The 13,503-nt window shown below is 44.6% G+C and overlaps 1 protein-coding gene across 1 annotated transcript in view; it reads left to right on the top strand.

Annotated features, from left to right (window-relative positions):
- LOC309559020 (coronin-7-like) overlaps positions 1–13,503 on the top strand; it is a 344,039-nt gene that overhangs the window by 17,545 nt on the left and 312,991 nt on the right. Inside the window, exons 2-3 of the mRNA XM_082262130.1 lie at positions 1,346–1,442; positions 11,042–11,113. Coding sequence (XP_082118256.1) covers positions 1,346–1,442; positions 11,042–11,113 — 169 coding nt within the window. The remainder of the gene's footprint in view (positions 1–1,345; positions 1,443–11,041; positions 11,114–13,503) is intronic.

The raw sequence follows: 13,503 nt of genomic DNA, 5'->3' as shown, positions 1-13,503 counted from the left end.
TGTCCCGGTTCGCACTTACCTTTTAGAAGAAATACTTACTTAGAAAATTTCTTCCACAGCGTTTCCATCTCTGTTGTGGGCAGCTGAAGCCGGCGCGGTCCTCTTCTCTGTCTTCTTCTGCGTCTTCGTGTCCCAGAATGCACTGCACGGGCCCCTCTCGTCACTTCCGGTGCGGCGCCGCATTCCTAAACAGCTTCTGGGCATGCCCAGAAGCTGTTTAGCAGGGGAATGCGGCATCGCCCGGAAATGACGAGCAGGGCCGGTGCCGTCGCATTGATTCCTGGGAGCTATGACGTTTAGCTCCCAGGAATCATCGCGAGGCAGGAAGTGACAGGGTGAGCCGCGGCTCCGAGGGAGGAAGCAGTCAGAGGTGAGTATTTACGATCTTCAATAAAAAGGTGAGTAAACAAAAAAAATAAAAATAACTATTCAATTCCTTTTCAGGTGAGCTCTACCTAGCGGAGGGGCACAAAAAAAAAAAAATCGTTTTTGTGCCCGGAACTCCGCTTTAAGTCTAAAATGCCATTTTAGTTTTAGTCGTATTTTAGTCATCTGAACTGTTTTAGTTTTAGTTGTATTTTAGTCGACTAAAATTGTGTTAATTTAGTCAACGAAAACGTTTTAGTCGAGGAAATTAACACTGCTGTGATGATGTGAGTGCAGTGCATATGTTGTGTTAGGCTTTTGCACATAGGGCCATTCAGTGGCAGTGCGTCCCTCTCTTGCTCGGGAGGAACAAGTGCAGCTTCCAGTCCCGCTGTAGGCTGCCTATAAAAGTCTATGGCAGGATATGACTGGACAGGGCTGAAAACTGTACAGCTTGTTACAAGTATTTAGGGCCTTGTCCATTCAGGGATGAGGTTCCAGAATGCAGAAGATGTGTCTTACATAGAAGACTTGCTTGTTGCTTTACTACTGGTGTTCTGGTGCTGGACCTTCGGGTTTCAGATACAGAAGATGTAGACTCTTGCATAGCCGCTCTTCCTGCTCAGTTATGGAAGGCTTTTATGTGAACCAATTTACAAAATACAAAGTATTCTGTGAGTGAGCAGCGGAAGTACTGGGAAGCTCTCCACACCCCCCATGTATTTGGAAACGCACCTTTTTCAGTGCTGTGAAATCTTGTTCTAGTAGGAGAACTTTCACTGCTCCAAATGAAAAAAAAAAACAAAAAACACCTAAAATGCTGCATAGAAGAGTTGCTTAGTGCCTTGCGTAATTCACTGCAGAGGTTATGGTGCTAGGGGTTGAAAAAAATACCGGATGATCATTTGTTTGATAATCTCAACGTGTGTTCTAGGTTTAGAAGGGCCAAGAACATAAGTGTCATCTTTTTTTGTTGTAGGGATGGATCGGAGACATCGGAGGTGCATCTACTGCAACAAATGGGAACAACATCAAGTGTGGACACAGTCGTATAATCTATAATACTGACAGTCCTGGTAAGTCTATTTGCCCTATGTAAGAACCCTAGGACATGGCACTTTTTACACTGGCTTTTTGTTCTCCAGAAGAATAAAGTGAATCTCCCAAAATGCAAATAAAAGAAGGTATACCTTACTGTAATTAACTCACTTAGGAAAATAAACAGTTGCAAAATGTGCCGGTCTTTCAAAAAATATACCTTGTTCAAAAAAGTTAAAGGAACACTTTTTAATCAGAGTATAGCATCAAGTCAATTAAACTCCTGGGATATTGATCTGGTCAGTTAAGTAGCAGAGGGGGTTGTTAATCAGTTTCAGCTGCTTTGGTGTTTTGCTGACATTTTTTTTTTCCCTACTAATTTTTTATGACTGTTTTTTACTAGTTTTGCATTTGCCTAGGGTCAGTGTCACTACTGGTAGCATGAGGTGATACCTGGACCCTATAGAGCAGGGGTCTTCAAACTATGGCCCTTCAGTTGTTCAGGAACTACAATTCTCATCATACCTAGTCATGTATGTGAATGTCAGAGTTTAACAATGCCTCATGGGATGTGTAGTTCAGCAACAGCTGGAGGGCCATAGTTTGGAGACCCCTGCTATAGAGGTTGCACAGGCAGTCCAACTCCTCCAGGATTGAACATCAATAGGTGCCATTGCCAGAAGGTTTTCTGTGTCTCCCAGCACAGTCTCAAGAGCATAGAGGAGATTCCAGGAGACACGCAGTTACTCTAGGAGAGCTGGACAGGGCCGTAGAAGGTCCTTAACCCATCAGCAGGACCGGTATCTGCTCCTTTGTGCAAGGAGGAACAGCATGAGCACTGCCAGAGCCCTACAAAATGACCTCCAGCCGGGCCACTGGTGTGAATGTCTCTGACCAAACAATCAGAAACAGACTTCATGAGGGTGGCCTGAGGGCTTTACATCCTATAGTGCAGTGGTCCTCAACTCCGGTCCTCGGGGCCCACTAACAGGCCAGATTTTAAGTATTACCTTTGGGGAGATGCAGACTAGAGTACTGCAATCACTGAGCAGCAAATGATATCACCTGGGATGTATTTTAGTTATCTTGCAAACCTGGCCTGTTAGTGGGCCTTGTAGGCCAGGGTTGAGGACCACTGCTACAGTGGGCCCTGTGCTCACTGCCCAGAACATGTGGAGCCTAAATGACCTTTACCACTGAACACGAGAATAGGCAGGTCTGCCACTGGCACCCTGTGCTTTTCACAGATGAGAGCAGGTTCACCCTGAGCACATATGACAGACATGAAAGGGTCGGGAGAAGCCGTGGAGAACGTTATGCTCTCTGTAACATTGTTCAGCATGACCGGTTTGGTGGTGGGTCAGTGATGGTTTGGGAAGGCATATCCATGGAGGAATGCACAGACTTCTACGGGCTAGACAATGGCACCCTGACTGCCGTTGGGTATTGGGATGAAATCTTTGGACCCATCGTCAGACCCTAGCTGGGTCAGTGGGTCCTGGGTTCCTCCTGGTGCACGACAATGCCCGGCCTCATATGGTGAGAGTATGCAGCCAGTTACCTGGAGAATTAAGCAATTGATACCATTGAATGGCCCCCACGCTCGCCTGACCTAAATACAATAGAACACTTCTGGAATATTATGTTTTGGTCCATCCGACACCGCCAGGTTGCACCTCAGTCTGTTCAGGAGCTCAGTGATGCCCTGGTCCAGATCTGGGAGGAAATACCCCAGGACACCATCTGTTGTATTTTTAGGAGCATGACCCGACGTTGTCAGACATGCATACAAGCACATGGGAGCCATACAAACTACTGAGTACCATTTTGAGTTGCTGCAATTAAATTTCAGAAAATGGACTAGCCTTCTGCATCATTTTTTTACTTATATTTTCGGGGGCGTCTTTGAATTCAGCCTTCTGTAGGTTGATAGTTTTCATTTCCATCAAACGATGTGGTATCTTTTCATTCCTAACACATTACCCAGTCCATATCAATATAGATATCCAGCATGATATTTTTCCCCATTGAGATCTAAAGTGTTTTTAAAGTGTTACTTTAATTTTTTGAGCAGTGTATATATATTTTAAAGAGGTTGTACACCGAGAAAAAAAAAATGTATCTTCTTTACATCCTGAAAGAGAAACCCATAATGAGCTAGTATGCATCGCATACTAGCTCATTATGAAATACTTACCTTAGAACGAGCCCCCGCCGTGCCGTCCGCTTACCTGTATGACGGGCGACATGTATAGTCGCCCGTCTTCCGGGATCGCGGCATCCGGCCATCTGATTGGCCGGAGCCGCGGTGACGTCACTCCCGCGCACGCGCGCGGGAGCCGACGGTCACGGCACGGGGCTCTGAAGGAACGGCACGATCTGCCGTTCCTTCAGAGCGCATGCGCCAGTGACATCACTGGCTGCATTAAAGGTAAATATCTCCTAAACGGTACATGTTTAGGAGATATTTACAGTACCTATAGGTAAGCCTTAATATAGGCTTACCTATAGGTACAACTTCCTGAGGAGGGTTTACTTCCTCTTTAAATGCCTGGCCATAGCAGATAAAGAAGGGAAATGTATACAAAGCCACTACACATTCCATTTAAAGTTTGCAGCAAAAAGTTGTTTGGTCCTTCTTGCCTAACCAAGTTTCTTGCTAACCTGTGATACCAAAGTAAGCCAATTTAGATATCAGGGTTTCACACCTAAGGCTCCATTCACACCTGAGTGTATAGTTTTCAGGTGTTTTGTTTGGGGTGTTTTTCCGGCCTTTTTTTGCAGGTGTTTGGAGGAAGGCATTGACATCTGACCAGAAATGCTTGTAATCTGCCAAAAAAGAAGCTCATGTACTTTTTTGAGCTTCAGGCATTTTTGCTTCAGGCGACAAAACGCTCAGATGGCAAGAGTGGCCATTGAAATAAATGGGATTTTGCTTGTTGGACATTTTGGAGCTTCAAAGATGAGTGTTTTACGAGCTGAAAAACACTTACGTGTGAACAGGGCTTTATTATGTGCACTTTCATTATAATTGGTTTTGGTCAATTGACATTGTAGAAATCCTTGTAATAAGAATATAGTTCTCACATCTAGCTGGTAGGGTCGTGATGTAATCTAGTCTGTGTAGGCCGCAACACACAGGCCATTGTTAAAAATGATTGCACCATCTGGCAGTGGGATGTTTAGTAACAGCATTTCCTGTCATCTTTCACACAAAGTAATAATATCTATTTTTTAGAAATGTACAACTTTAAATCCTTGGCAGTACCTGCCCACTCCCATCCTACTGAGCGTTTTTGTTCAAGTGCCCCATGGGGCGCTGAGGTGCTGGAGAGTCATCAAAATGTGCCTGCATGCCTATTATTATTACAGGTATTTATATAGCGCCAATTTGTATGTGTGTGTATGTATGTATATATATATATATAAAATATATAGTGTGTATATATATATATATATATATATATATATAATATGTGTGTGTGTGTGTGTGTGTGTATATATGTATATATGTATATGTGTGTGTGTATATGTATGTATGTATGTATGTGTGTATGTGTGTATATATATATATATATATATATATATATATATATATACACAGTATCTCACAAAAGTGAGTACACCCCTCACATTTTTGTAAATATTTTATTATATCTTTTCATGTGACAACACTAAAGAAATTTCTTTTTGCTACAATGTAAAGTAGTGAGTGTACAGCTTGTTTAAGGGTCCTTTCACACGGCCCGCATCCGCTGACGGAATCCGTTCTGCTCAGCGGGGGATCGATCTGCCGATCCCCACTGAGCAGGCGGATGGCAGCTCCGTCTCCGCTCTATGTGCGGAGAGGGAGGTATCAGAGCCCTGCTGCTCTCTATGGGAGAATCGGATGAGAACGAACCGCCTGTCTGTTCTCATTCGATCAGCTGGACGGATGGAAAATAGGGTTTCCATCCGCCTGGATTTCATGGATAGGATCGGAAGCGGATAGCAGCGAGTGTCAGTGGAGATGTCTCCGCTGAAATCCGCTGCCCCATAGGGATGCATGGAACATCCGATCAGGTCCGCCTGAAAAACTGACAGGCGAATCTGATCGGATCGTTCGTGTGAAAGGACCCTAACGGTGTACAATTTCTGTCCCCCTCAAAATAACTTAACACACAGCCCTTAATGTCTAAACAGCTGGCAACAAAAGTGAGTACACCCCCAAGTGAAAATGTCCAAATTGGGCCCAATTAGCCATTTTCCCTCCCCCAGTGTCATGTGACCCATCAGTGTTACAAGGTCTCAGGTGTGAATGGGGAGCAGGTGTGTTAAATTTGGTGTTATCGCTCTCATTCTGTCATACTGGTCACTGGAAGTTCAACATGGCACCTCATGGCAAAGAACTCTGTGAGAATCTGAAAAAAAGAATTGTTGCTCTACATAAAGATGGCCTAGGCTATAAGAAGATTGCCAAAACCCTGAAACTGAGCTGCAACACGGTGTCCAAGACCATACAGCGATTTAACAGGATAGGTCCACTCGGAACAGGCCCACGCCATGGTCGACCGAAGGAGTTGAGTGTACGTGCTCAGCATCATATCCAAAGGTTGTCTTTGGGAAATAGATGTAGGAGTGCTGCCAGCATTGCTGCAGAGTTTGAAGGGCTGGGGGGTCAGCATGTCAGTGCTCAGACCATACGCCGCACACTGCATCAAATTGGTCTGCATGGCTGTCATCACAGAAGAAAGCCTATTCTAAAGATGATGCACAAGAAAGCCTGCAAACAATTTGCTGAAGACAAGCAGACTAGGGACATGGATTACTGGAACTATGTCCTGTGGTCTAATGAGACCAAGATAAACCTATTTGGTTCAGATGGTGTCAAGCGTGTGTGGCGGCAACCAGGTGAGAAGTACAAAGACAACTGTGTCTTGCCTACAGTAAAGCATGTTGGTGGGATTGTCATGGTCTGGGGCTGCATGATTGCTGCCGGCACTGGGGAGCTACAGTTCATTCAGGGAACCATGAATGCCAACATGTACTGTGACATACTGAAGCAGAGCATGATCCCCCTCCCTTTGGAGACTGGGCCCCAGGGCAGTATTCCAACATGATGATGACCATTGCCTTGTTAAAGAAGCTGAGGGTAAAGGTGATGGACTGGCCAAGCATGTCTCCAGACCTAAATTGAGCATCTGTGGGGCATCCTCAAACGGAAGGTGGAGGAGCGCAAGGTCTCTAACATCCACCAGCTCCGTGATGTCGTCATGCAGGAGTGGAAGAGGACTCCAGTGGCAACCTGTGAAGCTCTGGTGAACTCCATGCCCAAGAGGGTTAAGGCCGTGCTGGAAAATAAGGGTGGCCACACAAAATATTGACACTTTAGGCCCAAGTTGGACATGCTATTGATCGCATCTCTGTTTCCACCATGCAATTTCATAAACTGATGATTTGGAATATTGTATTCATGAACAAATTATCTCTGTGCTATTGATCGATGCAAAAAGATCAATATTATTCTGCCCTGGCTGTTGACTCCGATCTCAAATCCGATCAAACTCAGTCTAAAACAATCAGAAGGGAAGTTATGGCTATTCAATTGTGTGGTCACTAGTAGTCTTTCACTGAAAATGAGGACTCTTAAAGGAGAAGGAAAGGCTGTCTACTAACCAGACTCAAATGTTGTCTGCCCACTGCTCTTAGTAATGATGCAGACCGCCTCTACTCTGCTCATATGCATGTACAGCTTAAAAAAATAGGAGAAAACCCATGAACCTGGATATATACTGTATCTGTAAAATGCTTGCTCAATTGTTTGTGCAGGCAGTTCCTCCTTGCCCATTTCAGGTATCCATAATGCACTGGGCTCACAGAAAGTGGGTTGAGTGTCACTGGCAATTTCAGACAAAAGCAGTCTTCGTTTTTTTTTCCCTTGGGACATCTTTTATGTTACTTTTTCTTTTAGAGAACAGGAAATGACTCATAAAGGTTTTACAACATAATGGAAGACCTTTGTGAATGATAGGAAGATCTTTCAACATGAAATGTGTCCCCTCATTATAACAGAACTCCATACAAACAGCTAAATACACAATCGTAATACAACAAGTGAACTGTTTTATCTGTGAACTGGTTTCTAATTCTGTCCAGCCACTTTTGTGGTTTACAGACTTCTGCCAGACAGTTCGGAGCAGCAACACTAATAAAGCAAGCCATAGCCAGAACGAAGTTTGGCTGGTTCAGCAGGAGCCATTCAAATTTTGATTAATCTATGGGTGGGTTTTTTGTGCTGAAGTTGAATCAGGTTTTTTTTGTTTGATCACTGTTGGCCATAGCTCCCAACTGTCCCTGATTTGGAGGAACTGTCCCTGATTTGGAACAAAGTCCCTCTGTCCCTCTTTCCTCCTCATTTGTCCCTCATTTTGGTCTAATCCATATAGTTGTATATAAAATGCACTTTGAAACTTTCAAAAAGGCGTTTTCCAGTGCTAAACCTTATATCCAATGTCTAAATTGCTGCATTTGTAAATTCCAAAAGCCAGTAAAAAGCAATAGAGGAATAGTAGTGGTTAAAAAAAGCAAAGCACTTCTGGGTTTAACTAAATCCTTTTTAATTCTCCTTTCAGGGGGACTGACAGGGAGTGTGTCCTATGTCTACAATATTTTGCTCATAAGTGTCCCTCATTCCCATCTCAAAAAGTTGGGAGGTATGCTGTTTGCAAGTATAGCCGCCAGCAGTGATCATTGTATTCTGATGGCTGGGAAACCCCCTGCTGTCAGAATACAATAGCGCAAAAGGAAGGAATTCCCTATCAACACTGACTGTGTTGGTAGGGGAATCAAGCAATTGTCTTTCCTTCAATCCGTGGCTGAAGGAAAGAAAATTGCATAATGTATGGCCTGCCTAAGTCATCAACGTGGCTCACTCTTCTCACTCAATACTCTGTCTTCGTATATGCATTCCACAGAGACACGGTTGGCTCCTAGTGCCTCTCCTGGTGAGTGCTGCTGTGAAGAGGAATATAGAGGGTGATGGCAAAATAGATTGATGTTATTATAATAACTGTATTCCAATACACAATTGATTACACCCATCTATATGAAAGAGTTTGTCAAAGACAACTTATAAAAGAATATACAGTGCAATCTGAAATGCATGCATATTTCCTCATGTTTTTTTGCTTTAAAAACCCTTCAAGTGCAGAAAAATACCTGCCAGAAATCCTCTCAGCTCCTAAGACCCATTGCAAACTGGATGTTTAGTCCTGGTGCATGGTGGAAGGATGAAACATTAAACATAAGTACCGCTCAGTGTGCTGTCCGACCGAAGCAGCTGTCAGTCTTGGGGCTGGATGGTTTGCCTCCACCATCCACCTGCACCTAAATGCCAGGGTTCTATCAGAATAGCGCTACCCATCAAAAATTGCAAAGGAGGTGGCGTTGTGAACAAAGCTGCTTATTGCGCATGCGCTATGTGTTCCAACATGGTCTCTATGCGTTTCAATAGGTTTCCTAATGTGACAGAACATAAAGGCGGCAGCGTCCATCTTCTTACACCCAGGCAAGTCTTCAATTTCACACCTATTTTAGCGGTTAACCGTGACCAAGTGAAATAGTCTATTTCACTATATAATCAGTTTGGCTCTGAACAGTGCAGGGTATACCAAGATGGCCGTCGCCTCCTTATGCCCGCAGGCTTGTTCCTGTATTTACTATAATATTAATAATGCTATATTAATACAAATGTAAATCTGTATTTCAGTATATAAGGTGAGATAACTGCTAAAATAACTGTGACATTGAAGACTTGCCTGGGTGTAGGAAGATATCTGCTGCTGCCTTCGTGTTCTGTCAGATTGGGAAACCCATTGGAGCCCATAGCGGCCATGTTGGAACCCATGGCGCATGCGCCAGAAGCATTTTTTGCTCAGAGCGGCACTTCTGTTCCATTTACTGATAGGTAGCGGTATTCTGACAGGACACCAGAGCCTCTTGCATCAGGGCTTAACCCCCAAGTGTGTATGAGGCCTAGGTTTTGCCTCTTGTGGGCTGCATTTTGTGGACTGTATGGTATCAGCCCTCCCAGTCTTTTGCTAAACCACTCCCACAGATCTCAAAACATAAAGGTGTTGATTTACTAAAGGCAAATACATGTGCACTTACTCCAGAGCTTAGTAAATGAGGCAAAACTTCACTTTGCAAAGATTACCCAATCATATGCAACAAAAATTAAAGAACATATTTTTCTTGCACATGATTGGATGATAGAAATCTGCAGTGCTTCCCTTATTTCAGATCTAGAGCAACTGCACTTTGCCTTTATTAAATCAACCCCATAGGCTGATCATTCTGTAGTCTAAGTTAAAGTGATTGTAAACGATCACCTTGTAAATCAACCTATTCAGTTTAAAATAGAAATGAAAGGCAAATCATTTCTATATAGATAAATATAAATAAAAATCAATACCTTTTTATACCTTTTTATTATAGGTGATCACATTCCCTCTGTTCTCAGCTGCATAGGAGCTGAGGGGAGGAGAAGCTGCGGCATACTTATCTTCCCAGTGAATAGCTGTGCAGCGGGAGCATGTCAGGTCAAGTCCAATCATTGGAGGCGTGCAGGCTGAGTTCCCAGCACAGCTAGAGTACTGACCATGGTGTGCTCTCCTGCTTAGTGTTGTCAGTTTTTATTAGGAAAGCAGGGGGACTGGCAGGAACACCAGGGATTTCACGTACAAAAGCAATACAAAGAGATCAGAATACTTTCTCGTACAAGGTACATCAGGCAAATATCAGGAATATGAAATGTTGGGGTAACAAACACTTTACGAACTAGGAAAGGCTCTTAATACCGGAAGTGTGCACAGGACAGCTCTGAATTTCTGATGAAATCAACAGATTTTTTTTTCTTGCACTTCTCAAATACTTTTGATTTAGCAAAATACTTCCAATGATATATTAAACAGACCAAAACGGAGCAAATAAAAGAAGTTCCTTGTAAAGCCTTGTTCACCATTATATGCATGCCCTGCACAGGGCCATTTTTTCCTTGCACACATCCCCGTGCTAACATTGCCATTGTTGTCCATTGGGAAACAGCGGCTCTACGGACCCAGCCACTGTGTTCCAATATGACATCCGTGTGGGTGCAAGTGTATGTCCATGAACTCACCTAGGTTTAATGCTGAACAGTGCACCCACACATATGTCATATTGGATCCAGCAGCTATGTCTGTGCTGTGTCTGTGCTGTGTCTGTGCTGTGTCTGTGCTGTGTCTGTGCTGTGTCTGTGCTGTGTCTGTGCTGTGTCTGTGCTGTGTTTCAATAGGCAACAATGGGACTGCCAGCATAGAGATGCCCGAAACACCTGTGCATCCCTGTTCCAAAAAAACTTGGCCCTGCGCATGTAATTGCCCCATGTGAACGTGGCCTCAGGGTATACATGCACTTTAAATAGTGATGTTTTTTTCTACCTGAAGTTTACATTGAAATGGTCTGTTTATAGGCACCTAATTTGTTTTGGTATGTGTTGCATTTTTCCAGCGTTGCTTGGCCTATTCACTCAGGTGTGCATCCTTAAGAACTCTGGAATGTGATTGGCTGATACTGGTAATACTTTCATTTTTTCATTGTACTGTGTTTTCATTTTTAGGGGTGCTCGGGATCACCTCCCTCCAAGTGGAGCAAGACAAGAAAACTCCGTCTCGCCTGCACTGCCACTCAGGTGTGTTTTGGATATTTGTGATGAAAACCATAATTATCTACCATAATGTAGAAGGAGCAAGTGAATACTTGCCCAAGTCAGCAGAGCGCTGCTCCATTTGCTATTAATCTCTGGCTGATGTCCAAGAAGAAACAACAGTTTGAGAGTGTCTTTGTCTTTCTCATGGGTCCCCCAGTGTTCAGTGGTTCCTTTTGACCTTTACTATTAAGTCTTTTAATGATGGAAACGTTAAAGACTTTAGAACCATGTTGAGAGTGTAATGTGAAACATAGTTGTGTTCCCCAAACCGCCATCCTTAAAGCGGAGTTCCGGCCACAGGATCGTTCCCAAAATACTTCCCAAATTGTGATCCACTGCCCTTCATACATCCGCTCATCTGGTTTAATAAACAGTTTAATAAGTGATTTGCAATCATAAAATCTTACTTTAGAAATCGTTTTCTGAGCGCCGCCATCTTTGTTGTGGTCACCCAAAGCCGCAGTATGAAAATCTATGCCCTGCTTCCTGGTTCTTGCTGGATGGGGCAGATGAATGCAGCGCGAAATCTCGCGCATGCCCAGTACTATGCGATCGGCATAGTAGGGGTTTCCACAGGGTCGCTTATCATCGCATCATTTCCTGTTTGCAAATAACGTGATGAGTGGAGCGGCAGGCCGCCTACGTCACTGCCCATTGCCTCCTGGGAGTGATGAGTACGAGGTCCCAGGACGCATTGCAGGACAGGAAGTGACGGCGCGGGCCGCGGCCGCAGAGGGAGGAAGTGGAAGGAAGGTAAGTATATTCTGAAACAAGGTAAGTAAAAAAAAAAATTAAAAATCAGGAATATCCAATTGTTTTTTAGGTGACACTAAGGAAGCGGATGGCACAAAATCTATTGTGACGATTTTGCGGCCGAAACTCCGCTTTAAACTGCCCCCCACCCACTTACCTGTATCATGGGGTGCTTCTCCTGGGAGCCTTCTGTTTTGCCTTGAATTCGGTATGGCTGTGTGGGCAGGGCAGGGCTGTATGAGACTACACTTCCCATTTTCCACGGCACAGGGATTCACAGATCTCAAAGAATCACATGTGAGCTGGCGCCACCTCACTTGTGGTCCATTGTTTACTTCCTCCAGCTCCATAACTAAAGCTGGCCATATAGGGATCGAAATTCAGCCAGTTCAGCAGGGACCGGCTGAATTTCATGTATGGGCTGGCTGATTGTACTGAAGTTGATTAATTGGTCGACTTGGGTGCAACCAGCTTGTCAGATTTTTGGCATGAGATTACTGCCTGTGGCTATAGCTGATAGCAGTAATAAGTGTGTTCTGCCAGCTGGGAAAGCTCCCCTCCAGTGTGTTAATAGGGGAATCAAGCGATTTTATTTCCTTCCACGGAAGGGAAAAAAATTGGAATCATCTATGGGCTGCCTAAAGTTCTGTACAGACATGGTGCTAGGGGTAAACAATGCAGAAGCCTGTGCATTTCACCCACAATGCACTGATCGGGATTGTAATACTCTGCAGGCTTCAATGCAAAAATGTAATAAATGCTTATTTCTTTTTTGTTCATTGATGGACACAGCTCTTTATCTTTTTGACCATTGGGTTATGCTGCCCCCTACAGGAGTAGGACACTAGGCAGGAAAAAGCTTGACTATGCCTATAGTGCAGTCCTATAGGGTATACTTCCACTCTCAACCATAGGCACTACTAGGAGTAGTAAGGACCTAGTTGCTTGCTAGGATCTCTGTTCCTGTCAATTTTTTCCTTTTAAAGTTAATTTTTTCCTGCCTTTTTGTTATTTTGTTCCTGTGAGAATCTACTATCAACTGCCGGATTGGGCAACGGACTGGATAATCTAGAGCCCCCCCCCCCAGTCTGGCCAGTGAGTGCGTGCAGGCCTCAGCTCTGCAGTAGGTTGGCTGCGACATAGCCCCACTGGACGGGGGCTGGCCTGCAAGTTAAACGTCTTGCGAGGGTGTATACGACCTTGCCTCGGCCTGAGCCGCAGTGTTCCTCCTGGTCAACAGCCTCCCCTATTCCAATGAAACGGTGGTCTGTCAGGAGCGGTGTCCACCCTGTTCCTGGTATGGTAAGTAGCTGTCCCTCCTCTAACCCTGGAGGTTTTTGGGGTGGACGTGGGCCCCTCCCTAGGACGGTCGGACCCCTGGGTTCCCCTCCTTCCCACACAGCTTCCCCCCCTTCTCGGTGGTCCTCTGCGGACTTGTTACCCCCCCATCTGCCCACACCCCCCCTCCCTCTCATGTGGTGGCCATACCTTTAAGGTCGGTCTGGGGTATCGAGCTGGCGTTAGGGGGGTTCCTCTGATAGTGAGGATGATTCACTCATTCCAGCACAGTAAAATCTCCTCACTGGATCCTCAGACCTTAACATGTATCCCCTTCTCAC

The sequence above is a fragment of the Pelophylax lessonae genome, assembly GCF_965119305.1.
Source record: "Pelophylax lessonae genome assembly, chromosome: 6".
Classification (NCBI taxonomy): domain Eukaryota; kingdom Metazoa; phylum Chordata; class Amphibia; order Anura; family Ranidae; genus Pelophylax; species Pelophylax lessonae.
This window is presented reverse-complemented; position numbering and strand designations above follow the sequence as displayed.